This window comes from Suncus etruscus, chromosome 2, assembly GCF_024139225.1.
Source record: "Suncus etruscus isolate mSunEtr1 chromosome 2, mSunEtr1.pri.cur, whole genome shotgun sequence".
Classification (NCBI taxonomy): domain Eukaryota; kingdom Metazoa; phylum Chordata; class Mammalia; order Eulipotyphla; family Soricidae; genus Suncus; species Suncus etruscus.
In genome coordinates, this window is record NC_064849.1 from 22,532,676 (window position 1) to 22,559,107 (window position 26,432).

The 26,432-nt window shown below is 34.5% G+C and overlaps 1 protein-coding gene across 1 annotated transcript in view; it reads right to left on the minus strand.

Moving 5' to 3' along the window:
- Window positions 1-10,748: 10,748 nt before the first annotated feature.
- Window positions 10,749-26,432, minus strand: part of DAW1 (dynein assembly factor with WD repeats 1) — a 32,762-nt gene continuing 17,078 nt past the window's right edge. Inside the window, exons 7-12 of the mRNA XM_049768424.1 lie at window positions 23,993-24,099; window positions 22,465-22,567; window positions 21,345-21,459; window positions 15,146-15,222; window positions 11,943-12,105; window positions 10,749-10,783 (exon numbers count right to left, since the gene is read on the minus strand). Of these exons, the coding sequence (XP_049624381.1) occupies window positions 10,749-10,783; window positions 11,943-12,105; window positions 15,146-15,222; window positions 21,345-21,459; window positions 22,465-22,567; window positions 23,993-24,099 (600 nt within the window). The remainder of the gene's footprint in view (window positions 10,784-11,942; window positions 12,106-15,145; window positions 15,223-21,344; window positions 21,460-22,464; window positions 22,568-23,992; window positions 24,100-26,432) is intronic.

Genomic DNA, 26,432 nt, shown 5'->3' on the forward strand with positions numbered 1-26,432 from the left:
TGTACCCACCAACCTGGGTTTGATTCCCTAGCATCCCATATGGTTCCCCAAGATTTCCAAGAGTGACCCCTGAGCACAGAGCCAGGAATATCCCCTGAGCACGGCTGGGTATGAACCAAACACCAAAATCTGAAATGAAAGTAATGACTAAAGCACTTGAGACAGTGCAGGCTTTTCCAAAGATGGAGAGAGAAATATTATACAACCCAGCATGAAAGTAGGAAAAATCTACATCACAGAGAGCAAAATCTGTAGAGATTTGTGCTTGGGCTCCATGTATTCAAGGGACCCATGTGTGCCTCACTCACCTTTTCAAACTACATTTTCTAATTATATTATAGAGTATTAAAACTTTAGAATGTTAATTTGATGCATACAGAGTCAGCACATAGTATCTGGATATAACAAAGTGGGAGACATTAGCTAGTAATATAAATTAGGAATAGTTTATAGATGATGACAGAACTGAGGCATAGGGAATTTGAATTATTTTATTAGCCAGGAAGCTTTTATAAATGTCTATTATTATGCATATTACCTATGTTGACTATTCAATTTAAAATTAAATCATGCTAACATAGATAATTTTTGAATGAGTTTAATATATATGTACATGTTTTCTGATAAATGTTTGCAACTGTCTCTCTTCTAAAGAGACTTACTTTCAGGTATATGAATGTGTATGCATTTATTTTCTTTCTTTCCTCTGCCTTCTAATAAAATCTAAAAGGACCTTGTACGCATTCAAAATGCTGACTGAAAAAAATTAGTTTCAGCCTTTGAAAGTCTTGAATTTTGTTTTGGGGTCACAAAATCAAGTTTAAGCAAATGCTGAAGCTATTCTAAATATACGCCACCCACTTTACCCAAGGTAATCTGTGGCTCTTGAATGAAAGGAACACAGTTCAGAACAGAAGGCTTTGTATTGCAACATGGACAAAGAGAGTTTTAAAAGCAAAATGTTGTCCTTAATATCTATAAGTTTAATTATACAAGAAAGACCATCTTCCCCATTACCTAATTTAGCAAGGAGTGCATCATGAAATGATAAATCGCTAGTTGAGAACTAGTCATTCAACTAACTACATAGCAAACATAGTTCTAATTTGCATTCCCATGTTATGTTAGCATTTTATATATGAGAAGTATAATCTCTGAAAGGTGAAATGACTTGTCTATAAAAATATAAAGAAGGAAATACTATATTACTCTAAGATCCATGCTATGTCACATACTGAGTTTAATGAGAGTCTCAAAATCACATAGGTAAAGACATCAACCATCTTAGCTGGAATCTTGCTATACACCACCTGCAGGAAAGGGAAGCCAGGCTATGGCAGTCCTTCCATAACCATTTATCCCTTTATTGCTCCATCCCTGTCAAGGATCTGCTAGAGGACAAACCTATAGCAAAATTCTTCATCTTGGACATGCACAGAACTATCTTAAAGTTCTATGAATATACTTCTTGTAAGTTAAAATTGGAAATTTGAATCACCTCCCATGATTCAAACTGATTACTTATTCACAGTACAAATCCTAGTTCAGTGGAACTGATACTCTATATTGGAAGTTTTCTGGCCTAGAAAAAGAACTGGGCTTGTCCTTTTGCCTCAGGCACAGTTAGAAAATAAGTCTTCTTTTGCCTGGGGTAAAATATCAAGCATCCTCCTCCACTCCATGAATATGCACTCCTCTGGGTAAGACAAGAATAAATCACACCTAAATTGAGTAGAAATTCAAGTATTTCCAGTTGTGCTGCTGGCTTTCATAGCAAAAATATGAGTCTGAAAAAGTATCATAAAATAAACAGAATAAAGAAAACTACATCACCATCGTAAAAGTACTCAAGGGAATCATTTTACCTTTTTTTCATAAACCTATACCTCAATCATACACATCAGCACTAAGGAGCAAATTTCATGTTACTTTTATTAAATGGACAAAGATTTCTTTAGTAAACTAATAAGTAATAAAAGTTCAAGTCTTATGACGTTTGTCATCTACTCCAATATGCATGGATCATTAAGACATTAAGTACAAGAAAACATTTCCATCTTAAGATTTTTCATAGTTTTTGGGTAAATTACACCTACTTATTTTCTAATAAAATGTCTTCACAAGCACAGAGAGAAGGATTTTAAAAATAAGTTTTACATTCCACTTAAGACATTTGTGTCTTTTTCCTCATCCACAATGATCCCCAATGCAAGGCAAGCTGAAAGAGGACATTGAAATGAAGAAGCATGCAAAAGAGGTTTAATGGTAAAAAACTAGGCTTGTTCTCAGCCACAATCACTAAATGTTTAAATAAATTAAAATTGTATGCACATTTGAATTTTAAAAAGACATGAACAATGAGGACTCAACATATTTACACTTATCTTACTGTCCCTTGTTTTCCTAGCTTATGAATTGAAAGGTTCTTTTCCTCCTCCTGTTCCTTTTTTTTCTTTTTCCTTTTCCTTTTCCTTCTCCTTCTTTTCCATAGCAAATGAATGAGTAAATTTGCTTTAAATATGACTGTTCCTTCTCAACTCTTGAATCCTTTATATTAAAGTCATTTAAGCAGTGTGTGTTCACAAATAATATTAGCAAGGAATACATCGATGTGTATAATGTATTGGGTTCTTTATGTCTCTACTAAATTATTCAATTCTCACAAACACTCCTATATTATCATTAGTTTCATTTTAGAGATCAGAAATCTGAGTCAATGGGCATTTCTCTTTTGTTTTTGTTTTGAGGTCACACCTGACAGTGCTGTGTTGACTCCTAGTTCTGTATTCAAGAAATACCAATCCAAAGAAAGCTCAAAGATTCCAAACTCGTCTATCTTCTGCAAAATCACTATACTCAACTCTTTTTTTTTTTTTTTTTTTTTGGTTTTTGGGCCACACCCGGTAACGCTCAGGGGTTACTCCTGGCTATGCGCTCAGAAGTCGCTCCTGGCTTGGGGGACCATATGGGACGCCGGGGGATCGAACTGCGGTCCGTCCAAGGCTAGCGCAGGCAAGGCAGGCACCTTACCTCTTTGTGCCACCGCCCGGCCCCCCAACTCTTGTCAATAATAATATCAGTAGCTAAGAATCACAAATCCACTTACCATTAGGAAAATGACTCTCTCCAAACCCACACCACTCAAAAACTGTCTAAAACAATTCTGGGTTTGCCAGTGAAAGAATAAAAAGATGCAAAAGCCCAGTTATTATGAAAAACATTGAATTTTCCTCTGAAAGACCACCTATAACAATTAACTCAATTATTTCAAACTCATTGTCAAAGGAATAAAACTGCACCCCATGTACATTCTAGACAGTTTGCTCTTATTTTGCCCACTTCCTCCCTTAAAAGGTATATTTCCCTTCAATAAGCTAAATGTAGAGAATTAATATATTCTTTGGTAATTTTACCCAGGAACTTGTTCCTGTTCTTATATTTGGACCTTCAAAGTTCTATGTGCATGAGTTGACTGACAGAATTTTAAAAGAAATATATAATTCTGGGGTCATTATAGTCATTATAGTCCATTCATTTAATTAAAATGCGCTCATTGATGAGAAAATTGACTGTCCTGAGGCCATCTCCCTGATGCCTATTATCTACAAATTAGGACCTTCATACAAGTTTGATTGCCTTTGTGAAACCACAGTTTTTCATAAAATGCATGAAGACTTGGCTAGAGCATAGTAGACAAGACATTTGCATTCTATGAATCTGAACTAGTTTCTATCCCTGGCACCAAGTATAGTCTCACTGAGTACCACCAGGGGTAAGCCTGAGTACTGCTTAGTGTGGCCCATAACAAGCAAAAAGATATATGTTAGCCAATTGAAAAGTGATTCCATTTTCAGATTTCATCCCAACTCAATTTATCCGAAACTATTTCATAATGTTACCTTTGTGCTCCATAAAACCTAGTTATGTTAAAAAAAAAAGAGATAAGATTTGTGAGGATAATTCTTTGGAAACTCAACCCACTAAAATTCAAATGAACTGTATTAAAACATCAAAAAATGGATGATATACATAATATAAACTGGTCAAGTCTGAATAATAACGCCATTGAATATTTAATACTCTATTATCATTACAAAATAATCATTATTTCTAATAGATGAGTCTATAAAGAAAAATAGATCTCTCATACAATTTAATAGATTGCTTCCCCATAAATGTGTGAAAAATATTTTTTGTTGCATCATAATTAATGGGATGTAATATGAGTCCTAGTTATGCCAAGTGAACCTCAGCTTTAAGTCAGGCCACAATCTGAACATTTTTATATATCCTCATATAACCCTGATGTATAAGGGACAGAGAGTAAAATGTTTATTTTTTTCCACCATCTATTAATAGTTGTAAGGAAGAAAAATGCAGAGCTTGACTCTGGAAAAGGATAAATACTGCCACCTGCTGAGATGAGAACATAAGATGAACATTTATAACAGCAAGCAATGTTTTCTAATTTTCCTTATTTTTGCTAAACTTTAGTGTTTCAGGCATACTGTAATAAACAACAACATGTTTAGATATCACAATAACTTCACATCTATCCTTTACCATACAAATGCCCTTTGTTACCCAACTAAACCAACACCTTTTTCTCTGAAAACATAGAAGACCAATAGACCAATGGAAGAAGGAATCAGTAAACTCAAATAACAGTGACTTACAGATGACTACTGATTAAATTTAAATTTCAAACAAATATTTAATTTTCCCCTTCTTTTATGTCTTTTGTCGCCATTATCAGCATTAATTATTATTAGAATAATTTTAAACTTTTATAGAGTTCTTTCTGATCATTTGAATTTATAGTTATATGTGAAAATAATCTGTTTCAAATAATGTCAGTCTTACTTTTATATGAACTCACGTTGACTTGAAAGTTCTTTTTTGACAACAGTAGTTAAAATAATACTCCCTGCCAATATAATAGTGATCCCTCTATCTAAACTCCTCAAATTAATGATGTTATTTGAAAACCTAAATATATCCTATATATTTGAAAACCTAAATATATTCTACAGAATATATTTTATTTAGTTTGTCTTGTTCTCTAAAAAAATCTATTGACTCTAACTGAACACTATAATTAAAAAGCAATGGTAACAGGGCCAGAGTGAGAACACAGTAAATAGAGCATTTGCATTGCACATGGCCAACTTGGGCTCGATTCCCAGTATCCCATATGGTTCCCCAAGCACCACCAGGAAAAATTTCTGATCAAAGATTGAGAAGTAGGGCCCTGAGAGATAGCACAGCGGTGTTTGCCTTGCAAGCAGCCGATCCAGGACCAAAGGTGGTTGGTTCGAATCCCGGTGTCCCATATGGTCCCCCGTGCCTGCCAGGAGCTATTTCTGAGCAGACTGCCAGGAGTAACAAACCCTGGAGCATCGTCAGGTGTGGCCCCAAAATCGAAAAAAAAAAATGATTGAGAAGTAACCACTGAGCACTGCTAAGTGTGAATCCCCAAAGAAAATACAATGGTAATAAAAACAAATTTTATGTCATTTAACTCATCAAAATGTTCTCTTATTAACTGTTTCTCAAAATTCTTTTTATTAAATTTGATACATATATTTAAATTAATGGCAAATAATTTAGGTGGAAGAGAGAGGAACAAAAGTGCTGAAATTAAAAAAAAATTAGCTTTTTAATGGAAACAATAAAGTGTATATTTTTATCACTCAGTAACATTTGGTGTGCTATGCATTTATTTGCTAGAGAATTCATAGTTTTCAGAAAACTGTTCAAGATCAGATTTGTTTAGAGATCAAAACTAATCAAATATCAAACTAATATGTACCCAGGGTCTGGAGCAGTGGCACAGTGGTAGGGGGTTTGCCTTGTATGTGGCTGACCCAGGACAGACTGCGGTTCGCTCCCCTGGAGTCCCATATAGCTCCCCAAGCCAGGAGCAATTTTTGAGCACAAAGCCAGGAATAACCCTTGAGCATCACCGGGTGTGGCCCATAAACAAAACAAAACAAACAAACAGAAAAAACAAACAAAAGAAAACTAAGATGTATCTAAAGAATTAAATATAAAGCAGTCCTTATGTTCATTGCATGAACTACTTCCATAAAACTTTTCTTGGATGGATTGCAATATTTACATATTCACGAATATTCATAACTTATACTTAAGCTCTATATAATCCATACTGAAACTTGAAATTTTAGAGGAAATTTAGGACTATAATAAAAGTCATGCTTTTGCCTAGATATGCAGAAATCAACTTCCCCTCTACACACATACAAACACATAGACACACATTGAGGTATATTGCAATTCCATGATAACAGTTTTAGGAACATAAATTATGATTTCTGAATTAGGAAAAACTACAGAAGAAGATTGTAAAATATAAAGGGACACAAAAATGCAAGAATCAAATTAACAAAAAAGCAAGAATAATTAAATATACTACCTCAAATTTAAAAGACTTTCTTTGTACACCATACATCTGACAAAAGGCTAATTCTCAAAATATATCTAAGAAAAACAGTTCAAAACAAAGTAAGAAATACAAAATATAAGCAAATATTTTAAATGGTCTTTACTCCTAAGAAGACTATAAATTCATAGGCATATGAAAAATTATCAAAATCATCTGTAAGAGAAATAGCAATGAAAAATTCAAATAGGTATCACCTCACACTAACAGATTGGCTTATGTCAAAAATATTTAAAACAGGGGCTGAAGTAATAGTATGAGGGTACAGCACTTGCCTTGCTAGTGATTGACCCAGGCTTGATCCCCAGTATCCCATATTGTTCCTCTATACACTGCCAGGAATAATTCCTCAGTGCAGTCCTAGGACTAATGCCTGAGCACTGCCAAGTGTGACTCACAAACTTAAAAAAAGTATATTGATTATTGGTGAGGATATTCAGAAAACACTGGTACATTGTTAATAGGATTATATAAATTAATGTAATTTCTATGGAGATTCAAAGTTTAAAGCTAAATTTTTATGATTCAGCAATATCAGACTTTTTATTCAAAAGGACATTTTACCAATATATATGTATATATGCAGATATATAAATAAAGATGTGAAGCTAAATCTTAAAAAGTCCATAATACTGTAATTCAATAATAAAATCATATGAAAGTATAAAAAGAGAGACAATTTCTCACTAATGATTTTTTATTTTATTAGCCTCAAGGGATTATTTATTTTATCATTTTTGCCTTCTTTAATGTAATAGTTTAATATTTTATTGAAACCATTTTGAATTACAAGTCTTTCATATTTGTATTTCAGGCATTGAATTAGGGCCATTCTCACCATCAGTACTGACTTCCCTCCACCAAAGTTCCCAGCACGCATCTCATACCTTCATACTTAGCCTCCTGGCCCACCAGAGTAACAGATCTATTTTAAGTTTAGTTTGTTAGAGTTTGGGTCCCTTGATTTTATTGTTGTTGACTTTGGCTTGGGTATTTAGTTCTTACTTTATTTTTTTCCACCAATGCACCTGAGACCACTTGGCCCCTGGGCCCTTAGCCCCATCTACTTATTTTTTCTTTTCGCAAATTGTAGAAAGATGCAGAAATAAGAGGTAAAACAAAGTAATTCATGTCGCGAGATTTTATGAAAAAGACGGGAGACTCTATCAAGAAGATACAAATAAAAACTTTTTTTTCTGTGGCACAACTGAATTAGATATTCTTTTTTTTTAAAAAAATAATTTCTTTATTTAAACACTGTGAATACAAACGTAATTGTAGTTGGGTTTCAGTCATAACAGGAACACCCTCCTTCACCATGGAACTTTCTTATCACCAGTGCCCCATCTCTTCCACCCCCACCCCCTGACTGTATTCCGGACAGGCTTTCTACATCCCTCACTCACTGACATTGTTATAATAGTTCTCAGCATAGTTATTTCTCTCACTGACCACTCTTTGTGGTGAGCTTCATATCTTGAGCCAGTCCTTCCAGCCCTCATTTCTGGGAATTAACTTTTGTCTTTGAAAATATTTTCATTATAATTTCAATTTTCCCCATAGTTATAGGTCTGTTTAGATAATTCATATCATCTCAGTTAAACTTAGGAGGCTATAGGAGTCCAGGAATTTATCCATTTCTTCCAGGTTACCTTGTCTTTTGCCATAGTGTTTCTCAAAGTAATCTCTAATTATCCTTTGATTTTCTGTAGTATCCATAGTGAACTCCCCCTTTTATTTGAAATTCAGTTTTATAAGTTTCTCTCCCTTTTTGTGATTATTAAGAAATGTCCGTCTTTGTCCCTTATAACATTTTTAAGTCTCAAGTCTGTGTCATCTTTGTATGGCAACCCCAGATTTTTTTTAAAACGGCAGTTGTTAAAGACTTTATCATAAGTTCCATTCCTTGATTTGTGCAGATACCAAGATCTCTAGATACAGATGTCTATTTTATCACCCATGATGGAGCAAAAGTCTTCCATACAGCACCAAAGAACCAAGGGGAGAGTAAATGAACATTCAAGGAGTCTGTAGTTATTTCCATGACAGTATACTTCAAGGGTGGATAAACCCTGTATCTCTTAAGCCAAGGAAATTCCCTTTCTAATGTCCCCAATATTTACTGTACCTATGCAAAAAAAATAAAAATAAAAAGAAGCAGCAGAAAATAATCTTTTTTAATTTATTTACTTATTTTTTGTTTTGTTATTGTTGTTTTCATTTTTGTTTGTGCTCTGTTATGTTTTTATCTCAGGACCATGTTTATTATGTGGTGCTTGTCTTTATTGCTGTAGTGCTCATTAGATTTTTTGTTTGATTTTTCATTTTGTATTATTGTGGTGTTTCTCTTCTTTTTTCCCTTTCTTCTCTCAAACTAATGTCGAGAACCTCTAAGGACTCTGCCCATTTTTAGCTTGTTTGATTTATACCCATTTTATTGTTTTTCTTTTCTTCAAACAGAACCACATAACTTGAACAATCTTGTTCTACCTCTAAAATTGAGGGGGAAATAATGGAGGGTACCAAGACCAAACAGTTGTATGAGCACTAAGTAGTAACAAAAGTGATTGGAGTTAAACACCAAATCCAAAGCCAATGACAAAAGAATCAATACCCAATCTACAACAAGCTAGGCACAGAGGGGACCACTTATACTAGCAGCCCAGGGTTAAGGGAGGGTTATATGGGATGCAAGCTGAAAATGGGGGTGGAGGGTGAACAATATTGGTGGTGGGAATGCCCCTGATTTAATGTCAATATGTAGCTAAAATATTACTGTGAAAGATATGTAATTCACTTTGGTCAAAATACAAATTATTATTATAATAAAATGAATACTTGGCAAAAATGGCAGTTGTTTGCTTAAATGATGTTTTACCACCTTTTACTTTAGGTCTATGCTGATTATTCAGATGTTTTTCTTGAAGGAAGCAAAATGTTCAATTCAATTTTCTGATCTATTTTTATACACTGTGTCTCTTAACTTGTGCATTTTGTCCATTTACATTGAGATAGATGTGTGTCATGGGATTAAGTGTCATCTTTTTGTAGAAGTTCGGTGTGTGTTGGATCTGCCTTGCCTTAAAGAAGACCCTCCAGTTCTTTAAGTTTCTATTTTTGTCTGTAAATTTTATGAACTGTTGTTTATCTGTAAAGCTGTGTATCCTTCCTTCAAACCTGAATGTAAGTCTGGCTGGGTGAACTTCTCTTTGGAAAGCATCCATTTTGTTGAGTTTGGTTACAATAGCCTACCACTACCTTTGGGCATTGACGTTTGCTTTTGATAAATCTGCTAGAAATCTTAAAGATGCTGGTTTGTATGTAATTCCTCTCTCTCTTTTTTTTATTTTGGTTTTGGGGCCACACCCAATGATGCTCAGGGGTCACTGTGACTGTGCACTCAGAAATAACTCCTGGCATGGGGTATCATATGGGATGCCAGGGAATAGAATCATGGTCCATCCTAGGCTAGCACAGGCAAGGCAGATGCCTTACAGCTCGTGCTACCACTCTGACCCGTAATTTCTCATTTTGATTTTGCAGCTTTCACTATTCTAATCCTATCTGTGGTTTCATCATTGTGATTAGAATGTGCCTTGGACTGCTTTTCCTTAGATCTCTTTTAGCTGGTACTCTTCATGCATTCAAGCTGTGGTTGCTAAGTGCATGAAATGTTACAAAAAGACTATCCAATATTTTACAACATAATAACTAATAAAAAGATGAATTTACCCACCCACAAGTAATGAATAATAAAGGACATATTGGCTATAGTCAAACTTGTACACTGTTTGTGAAAAAGAAAATTAATAGCACCATGATATATGAGGAATAACTATTACTCAAAAATTAAGAATAGAGTATGACCTAGGCTCAATCCTTGACACTACATATGGTCATCCAAGCTTTCTCAGGAGTAATCCCTGAAGGCAGAATCAATAGTAAGCTTTGAACACAGAGCCAGAAGTAAGGTCTGAGCACTATTAGGAGTGGTTCAAAATCAAAACAATGAAAACTCAACAAAACAAAACAAAACCCTAAGATTGAGATTACCAGAGATAACTAGCAAATGTTACATTGTTTACTCTTATCTTGACAAAATACTATCAAGAAGTGATAGAAGTCCATCAGTTTTAATGATCATATCTGTCAATTTAAGGATAGTTTTCTCTTAGAAAATAAGAGAAAGTATATGAAATACTGACATAGCTTTCTTATTCTCTTCCGAGTGCCAGATCCTGAGCACCATGACAGCCAGGCAAGATGATGGATTGGTCTTCTTCAGTCAACGCCATATTCTACACGTATTATCTTTGCTGCCTACCAAAAAATAAAATAAAACAAGCCTTGAGTAGCTAACACTTAACCCTGTAAGCTAGAATCAGGTTTCAATGCTCACAGACACAATAGGAATCATGGGGATGCAGTTACTTGTTCTAGGCTCTACCTAGAACAGTGACAGATCTCCATTGACTGCCAATTCTCTGACTGGAAAATCACAGAGGAGGATGAACATTATTGTTGCTATTCCTTTTAGTTTGTTTGTTTATTTTGTTTTTGGTCCACACCCGATGACACTCAGGGATTACTCCTAGCTATGCACTCAGAAAATGCTCCTGGCTTGGGGACCATATGGGATACTGGGAATCGAACTGAGGTCTGTCCTGAGTCAGCCACATGCAAAGCAAATGCCCTACCACTGTGCTATTGCTCCTGCCTCTTCTGTTGCTATTTTTGGCCTTGTTTTAGTATAACCATATACTTTTCATTCTCACCTTTTTTTCCCAGCCAGAATTAGCTCCTTATCAATCTTATAAAACATTGCTAAAAAATAAAATTTTGCCAACAGGATTCATTTACAATAACTTGTCAATGGTTGATATAGTCACCTTATATACTTTTACACAAATATTGTGTTTTCTTAGAGAAAATCCAAAGAGAAATGAACTTCTCTCCAGCCAGAATTAGCTCCTTATCAATCTTATAAAGCATTGCTAAAAAATAAAATTTTGCCAACAAAATTCATTTACAATAACTTGTCAATGGTTGAGAAAGTCATCTTATATACTTTTACACAAATATTGTGTTTTCTTAGAGAAAATCCAAAGAGAAATGAACTTCTCTCAAATAAACAAGCCTCCTATGGGTTACAAAGTCAAAAGTGGGGAACTTGAGTCTAGACCTGCCTTAGTTACTGACTACTTATTCATTAAATATTAACCATTCAGTGTATAATGCCTCAGGGAGTTTCATACTCATTAAACAAGAGCACCAGAGACACAAAAATTGACAACTGGCAAAATTATCAAAGTATATCTCACTCCTATAGTTCAGCTTTGCAACTAAAATCCAATATATTGGAGGCATCAAGGTGAGCCAGGGACTGTGAAAACAGAAGGGAAATGAGCAGAGGCCTGTTTGATCTACACCTTTGCAACTGCTAAGGTGAATGGCAAACTGGATGCAGTTTGTCTCCTACCTGTAATGATGATGTCGCCTGTATAGTTGAAAGCACATGAGAAGATCTCATCCATATGCCCCTCAAAAACCTGGAGGCATTTACCCGTGTGAGCATCCCAGAGTCTTGCTGTTTTGTCAGCACTGCCAGTTAGTAGACGGTTCCCTTGGGGATTGAAAGAAATCTAACAACAAGAAAAGCAATGAGAAGAAAAGGAACATACAGGGAAGGGCAGTTATTTTCAATACATTTTAAATCAGCAAATAGGGACATTTCTCAGCATCCATGACTTCCCAATTGAAGTGTTTCTTCATTTAAAAAAGTTATTGCTTGAGATTCTGTGGTTCACAATGGTATTAAAAATGGGTTTTCATGCACATACTTCCAATACCATATCCATGATCAATATATCCACTTCTTTTAAGGACCACACACCCCACTCTTTAAAATTCCCTCCTCTCATAAATCAGTTGTATGATTAGTTCTCCCACTATGTTGCCTTTGAAGCTTTGCAGTTAATTTTCTATGTATCTTCAAGTCCCACACATGAGAGAGAGCATTCTGCATCTATCCCTTTCCTCTGACTGACTTCACTTAGTATAATATCCATCCATGTTGCTGCAAATTCCATAATTTTTGTTTTATTCATAGAGCTGCATAGCATTCCATTGTCTATAAACAACTAATTGATTCATTCATCCATAATTGGGTCTTTGGATTGTATTCTTGGCTAATGTACTAAGTATGGTATGGAACATATATGTGCATATATCATTTTAAATTAATTGTTTATGTTTTGGGAAGAATAGAAGCCAAGCAAGGAGTGGTGTCACTGGGCCATATGGTAGATTTGGACAAATCTCTATATTATTTTCCATTAAGGCTGAATGAGATTTTTTTTCTTCCAGAAGAAATTTCAGTCATTGTTTAAAACAACAACATGATAGGTACTAATATATAAAATATTAAAATCTAGTACTGGAAATTTATTTTCTTCCCAATTATAAGAACAAGGACAAAGACTAAAGACACCTGATAATATGAGTGCTCACTATCTCATACAAAAACTCAGGATGCCTTTCTCCACAAGAGAGGCTAGTTGTGAACAAAAACCTACATACCAAACCCAATGTTGACTCTGCCACCTGATGCTATATCACCAAAAGCAATGGATTCCACTGCAAACTGTGTCACAGAGAATATGAACATCAGCTCTTCAAAAGAAGGCTTTGTGTTTATTGATACTTGAAACACAGTGATAATCTTTAAGAATAATGCAAGTGCCTGCAAAGTGACAGGCAAAGCTGGCCTTGGAAAGGTAGTCAAAAGATATTGTAGGCTTTCTTTGCCTTGCTACATCCAGTGTATACTTTCTTCTCAATCATCAGAACATGACTTGGACCACATATCTTACTGCACATTAGAGCAGGGGTGGCGAACACGCGGCTGCGGCTCCCAGCCAAAATGAATGCTGCTCTTTGCCTCTTATGTGTTTAATATATTATTGTTAAAATTATATGCTTTTATGTGAGTATTTGTCTGTTTTGGCAGGTCATTCTGTGGTGTGGTTCTCTGATTCTCACAGTTTAAAATTTTGGCTCTTTGTGTCGAACTTGTTCGCCACCCCTGCATTAGAGATAGGCAAGTCTATTTATTTTTGTTCTCATACTTTCTCCAAAAATCACAATGCCTGATATAGAGGATATGTCAAATAGTTACCACACCAAGGATTTATGTCCGAGAGAGTGTAGTAACTGGAAGTGTGCCTTGCACTTGGATCTTAAGAGTTCAATCACTGGGACCAACCACAAAGGGTCCTTCCAACACCACTGAGAGTATTCCTGAGGAATAAGTCCTGAGCACTGTCAAACATGGTATCAAAACAAATAAACAGTCAAAGAATAAGATCTTTTGAGTCTGAGCAAATGAACAACAGGTAGAATGTTTGTCTTGCATGGTGGCCAACCCTGATTTGATTCCTGGAATCCCACTAGTCTCCAAGTCCTCCTCCGTGGGTGGTCCCTGAGTGCAAAGCCAAAACTAATCCATGAGCACAGTTAGGTTTGACCCAAGCACAAAAAAACAAACCCGTTAATGAATGAATGTGCTCGATGTATAGTGCATATAAAAACCATGTCTAGATGAATCCACTTAACAAACATAATAAAATTTAAAACACGTGAACACACATACGTATTCACACAATAAGCACTTGTTAAGTGAAACAAACTTAAAATGTTAATACTAACAGGTCAAACACTAAGAGGCATGATATGATTTCCCTCCATAGACTGTCTCTCATGTCTTTACAACCACATTCTCTTTATTTCTGCCAGTTGTAAAGCTGCTCAACCTAAGAGGGTGTGTAATCTGGCACTTCTGAGAGATCAGTACTAATGTACAAGAGGGTGACAATGACCAGTGGTAGGTACAGAAGGAGGAGGAGAGGGTACAGCAAGGCCTCCAAATGACACCTTCAGAGACTTGAAACTATCACATTGATAATTTAAAAACAATGAAGGCAACTTAAACTCAGGCAGGAGACACAGAAACCAGACTGATTTGAGAAGAAAAACCATGAAAAACCAATTGGCTCCAAAATAGCTTGATATCTCTTCTAATCCCCAGATTATGAATAGAATGATCCTATTAATAACATTTTGGGAAAAGCTCATAAAAATTCTCAACATGCATCCTTAAAGCTTCAAAATAGGTGATTTTAGTCCCTAAGCAATGTCTGAAGCAATCCCTAAGCACAGAGCTGGTATTAGCCCTTGAATAGCACTAGTATGCACCCCCCAAAAAAATATCCATAAATAAGTAAAAAAAAATGGGTGATTTTAGAAACTGTTAAGAATTTAAATGTCCCTCACTTGTATCTCATTCAGAAAACTCACTGGATTGAATGATTTAATTTTTGCATAAAATGAACTAGCACCAGTAAAATCACTTCATAATTCATCTAGATTTCATTAACCAATATGTTAAAAAATAAAATAATTTGCTGATGACTGAAGAAAATACCACTATATAATTTTTGAAAGGTTTAAGAAATTATCATGCTAAGTTTAGACACACACTTAAAAATAAAGTATGTAACTGATTACTATAAATGTAATAACTAAACAAATCTTAATAACTTATTGTTAATAGGCATGTGTATACTAAATTTTTGCTACTTCAAATTGTTAAAATAACTTGCTCTAAATGAGAAAACAACTCACCTTTGAAATTTCACTCTCATGGCCCTCCAATACGGCAATGCGTTTTCTTGTGGTTGCACAGAAAACTCTTGCTGTTCCTTTTTGAAAAGAGTGGTATGCATGTATATTTATATAAATTCAAAAACTTAATCAAATAAGTTGAATTATATTACCTCAACATTATCTGGCATATAAGTTCTGTGTTATCTTGCCAGAGAAAGAGCCAATCACTCTGGTCAGAAGTGAGAGGGAAAAAAAATAATTTTATTACCCTGGGAACCTAAAAAGGCCTATAAAGCTAAAAAGACATGATTTAGTATGTATGAAGACACTTTGCAACCTCTGCTATTCAACTTATAACTATATACAGTGAAATATAAGTATACTGAAAGAAGTGCCTCCATATGAATGATGCTATTTGTACCAGTTTTATCATCAGTATGACACCATTAATTTAATTCTTCCCAAATCAACTCTGTCCATTGATGAAGCAAACAAGGCTTTCCATCTTAGAATGCACTCTTAGTCACCAGAGCTCAGAAGGCATGCCTCTGATGACTATTTACATCCATTGTCCCAGGCTGAGTCTCCAGGCAGTCTCCAGGCTGCTTATGATCTCTGCATTTTTTTTGAAGACCTGACTATTGGGCTATAATGCATGAGTCCCTGTAAGGAATGCCTAAGGAATTGGAGCTTTCTGTAAAGGACCTTTTACAGCTGTCTTTGCTTGGGAGGCCTCACTGTATCCAGACCATTCATCTCCTGCTCTGGTCTTCTAGCATCAGCAACAACTATCTTTGTTTTCCCAATAATTACTGGGCACTATTATTCCACATAAAAGAACTTTACCCTAATAAATCAGACAATCAATGCTGGTATTTTTTCAGAATCAATGAGCTATGCTGGAGGGTAAGTAGAATCTTTATGTCATTGTTATAGTATCAAATAATCCTTTGTTAACAATTTTAATGAAGATAAGTAATTTTAATATGATGATGATGAAGCTGTAAAAGACAACCTTCATTAGAAGATATAGACTTACTAATTTCACACACTTTTATCAAAGATATAATAAATAGTGTAGCATTTTATGTGGTGAGAAAGAAGAAAATCCATATATCAGAGATGAAAGTGGCATACAAAAACATTACAGAGAACAGTGTCATATGTCAAAGGTATGACACATTTATACTATCACAATATTTTCAGGATGATACATTAAATAATGAAATGAAGCACATGACACATAAGTTAGAATACATGGATATCAAAGAGATGTCAGAAAAAAAAGTAGCATAAAGTGTCTCTATTGAAACAACTCACATTGAAATACAAAAAAAATAGTCACCAAAGAAGCTTATCTATATGTAAATATGTGGCTATTAAAGAGAGGATGCAAACAGAATATTATGTATGACTTTTAATATTATGGTGCAACATAGTATAAAATCCCATGTGGTTGTCAACATAATGGCTCAGAAACAGTTGGTTGCAGCATATATATTTCTAGTTATAAAGAAAACAAAACATAGGACAAAATCATCAATGTTTATAAAGAAAATAAATAGAATAGAATAATGCATAACTATGAAGGTATTATATATACTGGAGCATGAAATGCAGTGATTTAAATAAAGCTTATGTAATTAATATAAATGACTGGCAGAATTCTATAATAGCTGATATTGCACAAAGGATGCAGTCAGTATTTCAAAATATGTTGTTCATATGGAACAAATACAAGCAAAGATTAAGCCTTGTCTGATGTGAAAGGTGTGTTGAACATCATCATGAAAAGATAATCCTCACTGTGGCTCTAAGAGACAGAGACAAAAATAACATGCAAACTTGTTTTCTAAGAGGTTATTCAGTTTCAATATGAATTAAGAGCTGATACAGTATGTGAAATATAGCCTAGTACAGGTGAGTTATACAGACAATGATAAAAAGCAAGTTAGTATTACTCGCATCACAGAGAATACATTACAATAATATTATATGTGTCTAGTAGACAGAGATGAAACATATATAGAATGTTTTGTTTTTCTTGTAACAAGAATGGTAATCATTGACTCATAAAGTAATAAGAGCAATTGGGAGATACAGTGTATGTATGGTTACATAGGATATATTGTTGCAATTCTGTGATGATCAAATTTATTATTCAAGAGCATTATAGTATTATACATGATCATCAAGGCGATAACCCAGAATGTGCCGTGACATGTGGTTATTACAGAGAATAAAAGCAATTTATATTCATCTGTGATTTTTTTGCATGGATGTAGCACTAATTCGGCAACTTTTGGTTTTGAAAGAAATGAGAAAGACAAAGATAATGAACACAATAAGTGGTCAACATCATGATAACTAGACATGCTGTGGCTTGCCACCTATGTTAAATAATGCATCATGTACCCAACATAATAAGGAGAAAATTTCACATAAACTGTTATATATCCTATGTTGTTGACAGGACATAACACAGACATTGTTTAGCATGTATATTTATGAGGGAGAATACAAATCGAAAGGGAAATTGTCTTATATAGCTTACATGTTGTTCACAGAAATAAATACAACACTATAATTTATCCTAAATAAATGACTGCTTGCTTATTGTACATATAAGTGATGGTATATTTTATATTTTTATTGTGTGTAGGATACGGTTCAATATTATATAGTATAGCATAAACACATAGGTCACATATAAGAGGATAGAATTATACTTTATGATCAAAGTGAATGTAAAGCTACCAAGTCTGGTTCTATGGTGTGTGATGCCATGATATAAAATAAACATAGTAAGTTCTTATCAGTGCATGACAGAAACTTATATAGTAAAGTGGACCAAGATATATTGTTATTCTAAGAAAAATAAAAATGTATCACAGTATTAGAAAGTGTTATACTTTATCTGATGTCAAATGGTTTGACAGAGAATGAGGAAGAAATTGTAATCTGCCTTACCTGTTTGTCAGGAATATATGCTTACTGTAAGTATGATATATGGTTTGATATCATGAGCTATTTACTTGGTCATGTGGAAGACAATGTATGTATATATAATATAGTATTTTACTTGATGATCTATAGATAGCATAGACATAATGCAGTGAAATGAATTGCACTAGTGAAATAAATAAATTAAAGAAAGTGAAATAATTAAGTATATGGAGTAAATATAGCACGAATCAAACCTGGTTTTAAAGGCTTGGATAAAGGGAGATACAAATCAAAACAACAATGAGATATCATCTCTCACCACAGAGACAGGCACAGATCAAAAAGAATAAGAACAAACAGTGCAGTCGTGAATATGGGGGAAAAGAGACTCTCATTCACTTCTGGTGAAAATGTTGACTGGTTAAGCCATTTTTGGAAAACAATATGGATATTCTTAAAAAAAAATTAAAAGGGCTTCCATATGAATCAGCAATATCTCTCAATACCACTACCAAAAAATATACCCTGAGCACCTAAAAACACAATGCAGGAAAACTTTTTTCATTTTTAGTTCATCTCAGAACTATTTACAATAGCTAGAATTTGGAGCAAAATAAAACAAGGACTCAAGAACAAAAGAGAGGATAAAGAAAGTTTGGTACCAAAAAGTGGGGGAGTTCAGTTAGGACAGAGAAGGTAGCTCAATGACAATGATAGTTGAAAATGAACACTTTGGACAAGATGATACTCCTTCAGTTACAATATTGCAAACCATGGTGACAAAGAAGAGACAGAGAATAAAAATGTATGCCATGTGGCCAAAAGGCACATGAAAAACTATCCTACATCACTAATCATCAGGGAGATGCAAATCAAAACAATAATGAAGTATCATCTATGCCATAGAGTATACATCACAAAGAACAAGAACAACCAGTGCAGGCAAGGTGCTGGAGAAAAAAACAAATTCACTGCTGATGGGAAAGTGATCTAGTCCAGACTTTCTGGAAAATAATATGAAGATTCCTCTAAAAGCTGGAAATTGAGCTTCCATATGATCCAGCAATATCACACCTAGGGATATACCTTAGGTACACAAAAACACAATACAAAAATGCCCACTGTGCCCCCTATGTTTATAGCAGCACTATTTACAATAGCCAGAATCTGGAAACAATCCAGGTGACCAACAGAGGTGAATGGTTATAAAATTGTGGTACATTTATACAATGGAATACTATGCAGCTATTAGGAAAAATGAAGTAATAAAATTTGTCTTTACATGAATGGACATGGAGACTATTATGCTGAGTGAAATGAGCCAGAGGAAAGGGATAGACATAGAATAGTTTCACTTATCTGAGGAATATAAGAAAAAATCAAAAACATGTTGGCAATAATATCCAGAGACAATAGAGCTAAATGCTGGGAAGACCAGCTCATGACATGAAGTTTGTCACAAAGAGTGGTGAGTGCATTAAAGCACTAACCACAGTATTAGCTACCATAATAATGAATAATGATAGTGAGGGAGAGAGACAGAATGCCTGTCTGAGAGACAGGCAGGGGTTGGGGTAGGGAAGAGAAATGGGGGACACTGTGGTGAGACAATCATACTGGTGAAGGGTGGTGTACATTATATGACTGAATTCAGTATGACAATTTTTGTAAACACAGTGATTAAATAAAAATAAAACTGTCTGCCGTAGAGGCCTACAGGGGGAAAAGCAGGAGGGAAACCGGAAACATTATTCATGGGAAATGTACACTGATAAAGGGTGTTGTACATTGTACGACTGAAAATCAATCATCATAACTTTGTAACTATGGGAAATAAACAACTGGTCTGAAGTATTTTGTATATCATTGTGTTTAAATATTTTTAAATAAAAAAACATTTATAATGATGCAAAAAATAAAGGGTTGGATTAACACACTCACAGAATTATGTATAGTTTATTAAATCATAATGTTATATAATGTAGCAAGTGTCATAGAAAAATGATATGAACATGCTATAACATACATAACAGAAAATATACACAAAATGTGGCAGCAAATAAAACAGGCAATATGAAGACAGTATAGAATTTCACATGCTGATCAAAAATAAACATATAGCATAGTATTATATACATTCATCAGCACTTGGCTATCAAGAAAGGTTATGCCATTTTATTATCACACCATCAATTGCTGATGAGAGCATCTTAGTGTAATAAATGATCATCAGGGAGTTGGACTAGAATATATCATTATATTAAGCTATCAGGGAGATGATGAAGAATCATAATAACACTATGTGACATTATGGTTTTAAGAAAAATAAAAGTCATTTTTGTAACAATCCTCAGAGTCAATGAGAGGAGGGCTGGAACACCAGCTCACTTCATGAAGCTCACCACAAAGAGTGGTCAATACGCTATAGAAATAACTACACAGAGAACTACCATAATCATGTGAATGAATGAGGGAACTGGAAAGCCTGTCTGGAGTACAGGTGGGGGTGGGGTGGGATGGAGGGAGATTTGGGACATTGGTGGTGGGAATGTTGCACTGATGAAGAGGGGGGTTCTTTATATCACTGAAACCTAATCATTTATGTAATCAAGATGTTTAAATAAAGAAAAAAATGAAAGAAAAAAAAAGAAGGTAACAGAGGGCCAGAGAGATAACACAGCGGTGTTTGCCTTGCAAGCAGCTGACCCAGGACCAACCCAGGTGGTTGGTTCGAATCCCAGCATCCCATATGGTCCCCTGTGCCTGCCAGGAGCTATTTCTGAGCAGATAGCCAGGAGGAACCCCTGAGCACTGCTGAGTGTGGCCCAAAAATTAAAAAAAAAAAATAAGGTAACAGATGTTACATAGCATCATATGAGGTTGTCAAGAGTATATTACAAATATGATATAGTAACATTCATGAGTACCCTAGATGTTATATATCAATTCTATTGTAATTGTCATGATAGAATTTGACATATATATATACATATATATATATATATATAGTTCTTTTTTGGGCCACACCCATTTGATGCTCAGGGGTTACTCCTGGCTAAGTACTCAGAAATTTCCCCTGGCTTGGGGGGGCCATATGGGACGCCAGAGGATAGAACCGCAATCCTTCCTTGGCTAGCGCTTGCAAGGCAGACACCTTACCTCTACCGCCACCTTGCTGGTCCCAGGAATTGGACTATATTTTATAGTTATAAACATTTATCAAACGAAGAATACAATCCAAAGCAATTAAATTTATGGATAGATTGCCTACCATCAGCTGATGCCGTTGCAATAAGCTTTCCAGTATAATCAAAACAGCTCTCTAGTATTTCATCATCATGGTCTGTTAATGTTGCTATACAGTTTCCATTTGTAGCATCCCACAGCTATAATAAAGAAAAAATAGATATGAAATTATTTCTCAAGTGCAAATATGTCTATAAATATTTATCATTATTATGTGCTTATGACTAATAAAGTAATCTCAGAATAATATGTATAGTTTTCATATATTCTTTCAATTTAACCTTGATTCATGACAAGACCACACAATCAACCACCAAACAAGCACATTCTGAACATAAACAAAAACAGAGATAGACATATAGAGTGAATGTATGCTTATTATTAGGAATACAGTGCTACTACATTAGAAAAAATGTCTTAAAATATGTTTTACTGATTGCAACTAAAGTATCCTGTTTTCATTGAAGTTATCAAATGGTAAATAAAGAATTGGGCCTAAAACTATAATGTTAGTAAACAAAAAGTAAATTAAAGTTATTATGCTTTTGATATATATAATAAAGTAACAATTCCAGAACACAAATTCTGAATAATTTGAAACTACTGTTCTACAAATTCTTGGATGTATCATTTGGATCAATGAATCAAATCAATAAATGAAAAGATATTAAACAAAAATAGTATACATTTAAATGTTCTGTAAAATCAATATATCTGACTCAATTGAAATTATTTTGTGTTTTCTATTTCATTATCCCTTTAAAATTTGGGGATTAAGGGCCGGAGTGGTGTCACAGTGGTAAGGTGCCTGCCTTGCTCGTGCTAGCCTAGGATAGACCAAGGTTTGATCCCCTGGTGTCCCATATGGTCCCCTAAGCCAGGAACAATTTCTGAGCTCATAACAAGGTATGTGGCCCAAAACCCGTGTGGCCCAAAAACAAAAATAAAAACAAAAATTGGGGGGATTCAGAAACTTGACATAAATCTAAATCTAGCAATTGTTGGCACTAGAGAGATAATACAACAGTAGGCCACTTGACCTGATATGATATCCGAAGTTTGTTATTGGCATAATGGTTATATAAGAACTGTAAAAAGAATTGTAGGTATAAAAATCATAAATCAAATATAGTTCTTGAACTTACCTTACAGGTTTTATCCATAGAGCTGGTTAGTATAAGAGAGCAATCCCAGTTGAATAAGGCACTGCTGATTTCTGCACAATGCTCAAATAGGGTATAGACCCTCCTACAAGTAGAAATGATTCAACTGGTAAAAATACCTTACTTTAAGGTATTCATGATGTACACCATAAGTGATGATGTCAAGCTTATCAGTCTTGAACCTAAATTATATTCTATAAAACAACCTCTTCTGAAATAACAGAAAGGTATTTTACTGTATTTCCCCAAAGTACTAATTTCAACAAAATTAATTAAAAAATTTATTTCATCAAAAAATAATATCTCAGACAGGAATGACATAATAAAACAACATTCCAGAAATACATAGAATTAACAAAAAGATTTTATACTCTAATTTTTTTCTTATACCTAGTGAGTGGATCTTGGTTTCTCCTTAGGTACATCTATAGTAGAAGCTTACCACACTGGGGGAATGGTGGTGGTGGTGAGAATAGTTATGTTAGAGAAAGGACCACTATGATTATGATAGTGGGAAGTGATCACTCTAGACAAAAACCGGGTACTGAAATAAGGAAAAGTAAAATGCACAATATTCTTTAATAATTGTAAGGCAGAGTGATACCACAGTGTAGGGACTTTGCCTTGCACGCAGCCAACCCAGGACAGACAGTGGTTTGAATTAAGGCATTCCATAAGGTCCCTAGTGCCTGCCAGGAGCAATTTGTGAGCACAAAGCCAAGAGTAACTCCTGAGCACCACCAGGTGTGACCCCCAAAAATAATAATAATAATAATAATAATAATAATAATAATAATAAAAATAATAATAATAACAATGATGATAATAATAATAGGGCAAATCATAGTGCTAAAAAGAAAAGTGTAGCATTGAAGAAGGATGGGGGGGGGGCAATAGAAAAACTTGGAACACTGGATGGATGCTCAAACATAGTATGACTGAAGCACAACCATGAACGTGTTTGTAACTTTGATCTCACAGAGACATCATACATTTAATTGTTTTTTTTCTTAAAAGAAAGTACACATGTATATTAAAGAGTTTTCTTCACTCTCCTTTCTTTTTATGGCCTCTTGACTGGAACCTTGGATAATAATTTATCTGAGAAGAATTTTACAAAACAAAATAATTGATACAACCAATGTATTGGCCATCAAAATCAAAACTAACTAGAAAGGAAGTAAAAGTTTTTGGACCAAATTAAACATGAAAATTAATATGGTTTAATTTTTATAATATCCATTTTACCATAATGATAAGCTTTTGAATTTTGATGGCACATTACATGGGATAAGCAGGCTCTTGCCAAATCCATCTTTCATGTTGGTATTCCTAGAAAACACTTTTTTGTGAGCAGATCAGTGATATAGTTACTGAATATAATTTTCCAATTTCTTATGCCTATAGAATCCAAAACATGTATTAATAGACACAAGGTTCAACAGATAACAAATAATATCTTTTAATTTTCTGGCCTAGTTAAAAAAAAAGTCTCAAAAATCAAGAATACCTTCCAGTATCTGCATCCCACACTGCAACTGTGTGATCAAAAGACCCTGTGATGATCCTGTTTCCTGATGTGTTAAAGGACAAGGAGATAATTTCAGCTGAATGTCCCTAAAAAAGAGAGAGGTTTAGTTTGCAGATGAAAGAGTTTCTATAAGTGACAATGTTACTGTTTGAAATAAAATGTGACAGAAGGCAAAACTAGAGAGTAAAAGTATTTGTAGGAACCTAGAGATGAGAAAGAGGACAATTGAAAGTGAGTGTACATTTTTGTAGAGAGGATGAGACTTTTCAGTGATGAGATTTTGGTCATTTCACCATTCTCTAAATTCATTATAAAGATTAATTTAGGCACAAAGCAAGTCAATTATAAATCACAAATTCTGGGGTTTATTAGTTTTGAAGCTTGGAGGACACACCTGTAATAGGCTGGGTATGTTGGATTTGGTTCCACTAATGCTAGTGACTATTCACTGTGAGGAAAAGAACCCAGAGTTTCCATATCTGAAGTACATGAGAAGTAAGTACCATGGATCCTGGCTCCACTTGTAGTCAGTGTCATGGTTTTCTAAAACCACTAATGAGGCCACAAGATAATCACCCTCCTTCAGTAGGTTTCCCCCCTCCCCTAAGATATCCCTGGTAGTGAGGGGGACACAGAGAGCGAAGTAGAAAAGAGGCATTTCTGAGACTACAAAATAAACCATGAAAAAAAAGAACTGCACAGAAAATCTAGGGGTAATGTGCAAAGATTGTCATTTTGAGGACTCATCAGTAAAGGTGACCTATATAATCTTTCTGAAAAAGGACTCTAGGGTAAAATTTCTTAGTCTATTTAATGAGCACAAAGAAATTAGAATGGAGAACAAATAAAACACAGGAGGATATGAGAGCAGAACTGAGAAACAGAAATGGTAAAACTGAGAATCTTGGTTGGTGAAATGGAAAACTCCAGACTTCATGATCAGTGGATGGAATCATTGAGTTCCAAGATAAATGTATAAAACACCCAAACACCAGAAAATGAGAAAAGTCTCAAATTAATGAAACAACTGATGCTTTGATATGAAATACATTAACAAATATGTAGCCATTGACATGACTTTCAGCTGACTACTGTGTAGGGCTGCTAAATATAACTGCAACATGATGAGAAAAGCCTTTCTCTGATGTAAATGCCTTAAGTATAAACCTCATTTTCTCATTAAACCAATAAATCAACATAATTAGTTTTTAAATTAAAAAGAGATTCAATTAAAAAATAAATTACTTAGCTCCAAATTACAAAATTTAAATACAGGTGACAAAAACCACTAAGTTGTGAAAGTACATGCATATCTATATTTATTGAGGTATTATTGACAACAGTCAATACCAGGAAGCAAGCTAAGTACCCACCAACAGATACCAGTGGATGAGAAATGGTTTATATACACAGTGATACCACTCAGTTACAAATCAAGATGACATCTTGCCTTATGTAACAACATAGATAGAACTATAAGGGGTCATGCTCAGGGAAATAAACCAGAAGGAAAAAGACAAATACCGAATGTTTTCTCTCACCTGTAGCAAACATAGAGACAAAGCAAAGGAACAAATAATAGCCATAAAAACAAAGCCTTCTACTCTGACCTCATTACTAAAGTTACCATTGGGTTGTTGGGAAGGGGTTCTACTTATGGTGATAGAAAAATATTAGTACCTATGTGCTGGGCATAGTGTGTTAGTATACATTTTGAAGAAATATGATATTGTATTCCTAAAATCTATTCAGTATTGCAAACCAATGTTATCTGTATACAAAGTTTTTAAAAAGTGGTGGAACTTTAAAGTTCCATACTTAAATAATTCATCCTCTGGTGGCAGGCGTGTACTAAGAACAGAACTCTCAGATACTTGTTTGAAGAAGCGGTCGTGAAAAGATGATAACAGAAATAACTATTGTGACAGTAAGAGTATACATCTGATAAAGCTAAGTGCTCTACCTGCTAAACTCTCAGAGAGAAAACTCTAATCAGCTGATACCTTTAATCAGGATGTTTCAGGGTAAAATATTTAATGAGTTTTCCAATGTAGGATGAGACTTTGTGACACTAGTGACATTGTCACTGACTTGTGACACATTGACATTGGTAGTTGGTGTGGAGTTGTAAGGTTGTATGCTTAAAACTCTATTAGAACAAACAGAATTAATGTAAGAAACACATATATAAATATCTTCATTTATTTGGGGCAAATAAAAGGTTTCAGGATTGGGACAAGAAAGATACTTCAATGTGCTGAAATTTTGGGGGTTTTTGTGTACAAGATTTTGTTTACATGTAGCTCCATTTTAGTCCCCAGTAGTACAAGATCCCCTAAGTACAACCAAGAGCAATTCTTTAGCATTATGTCAAAGACAGTTTCTTGACAACCTCCAGGTGTGACCAAAACGCATTCAA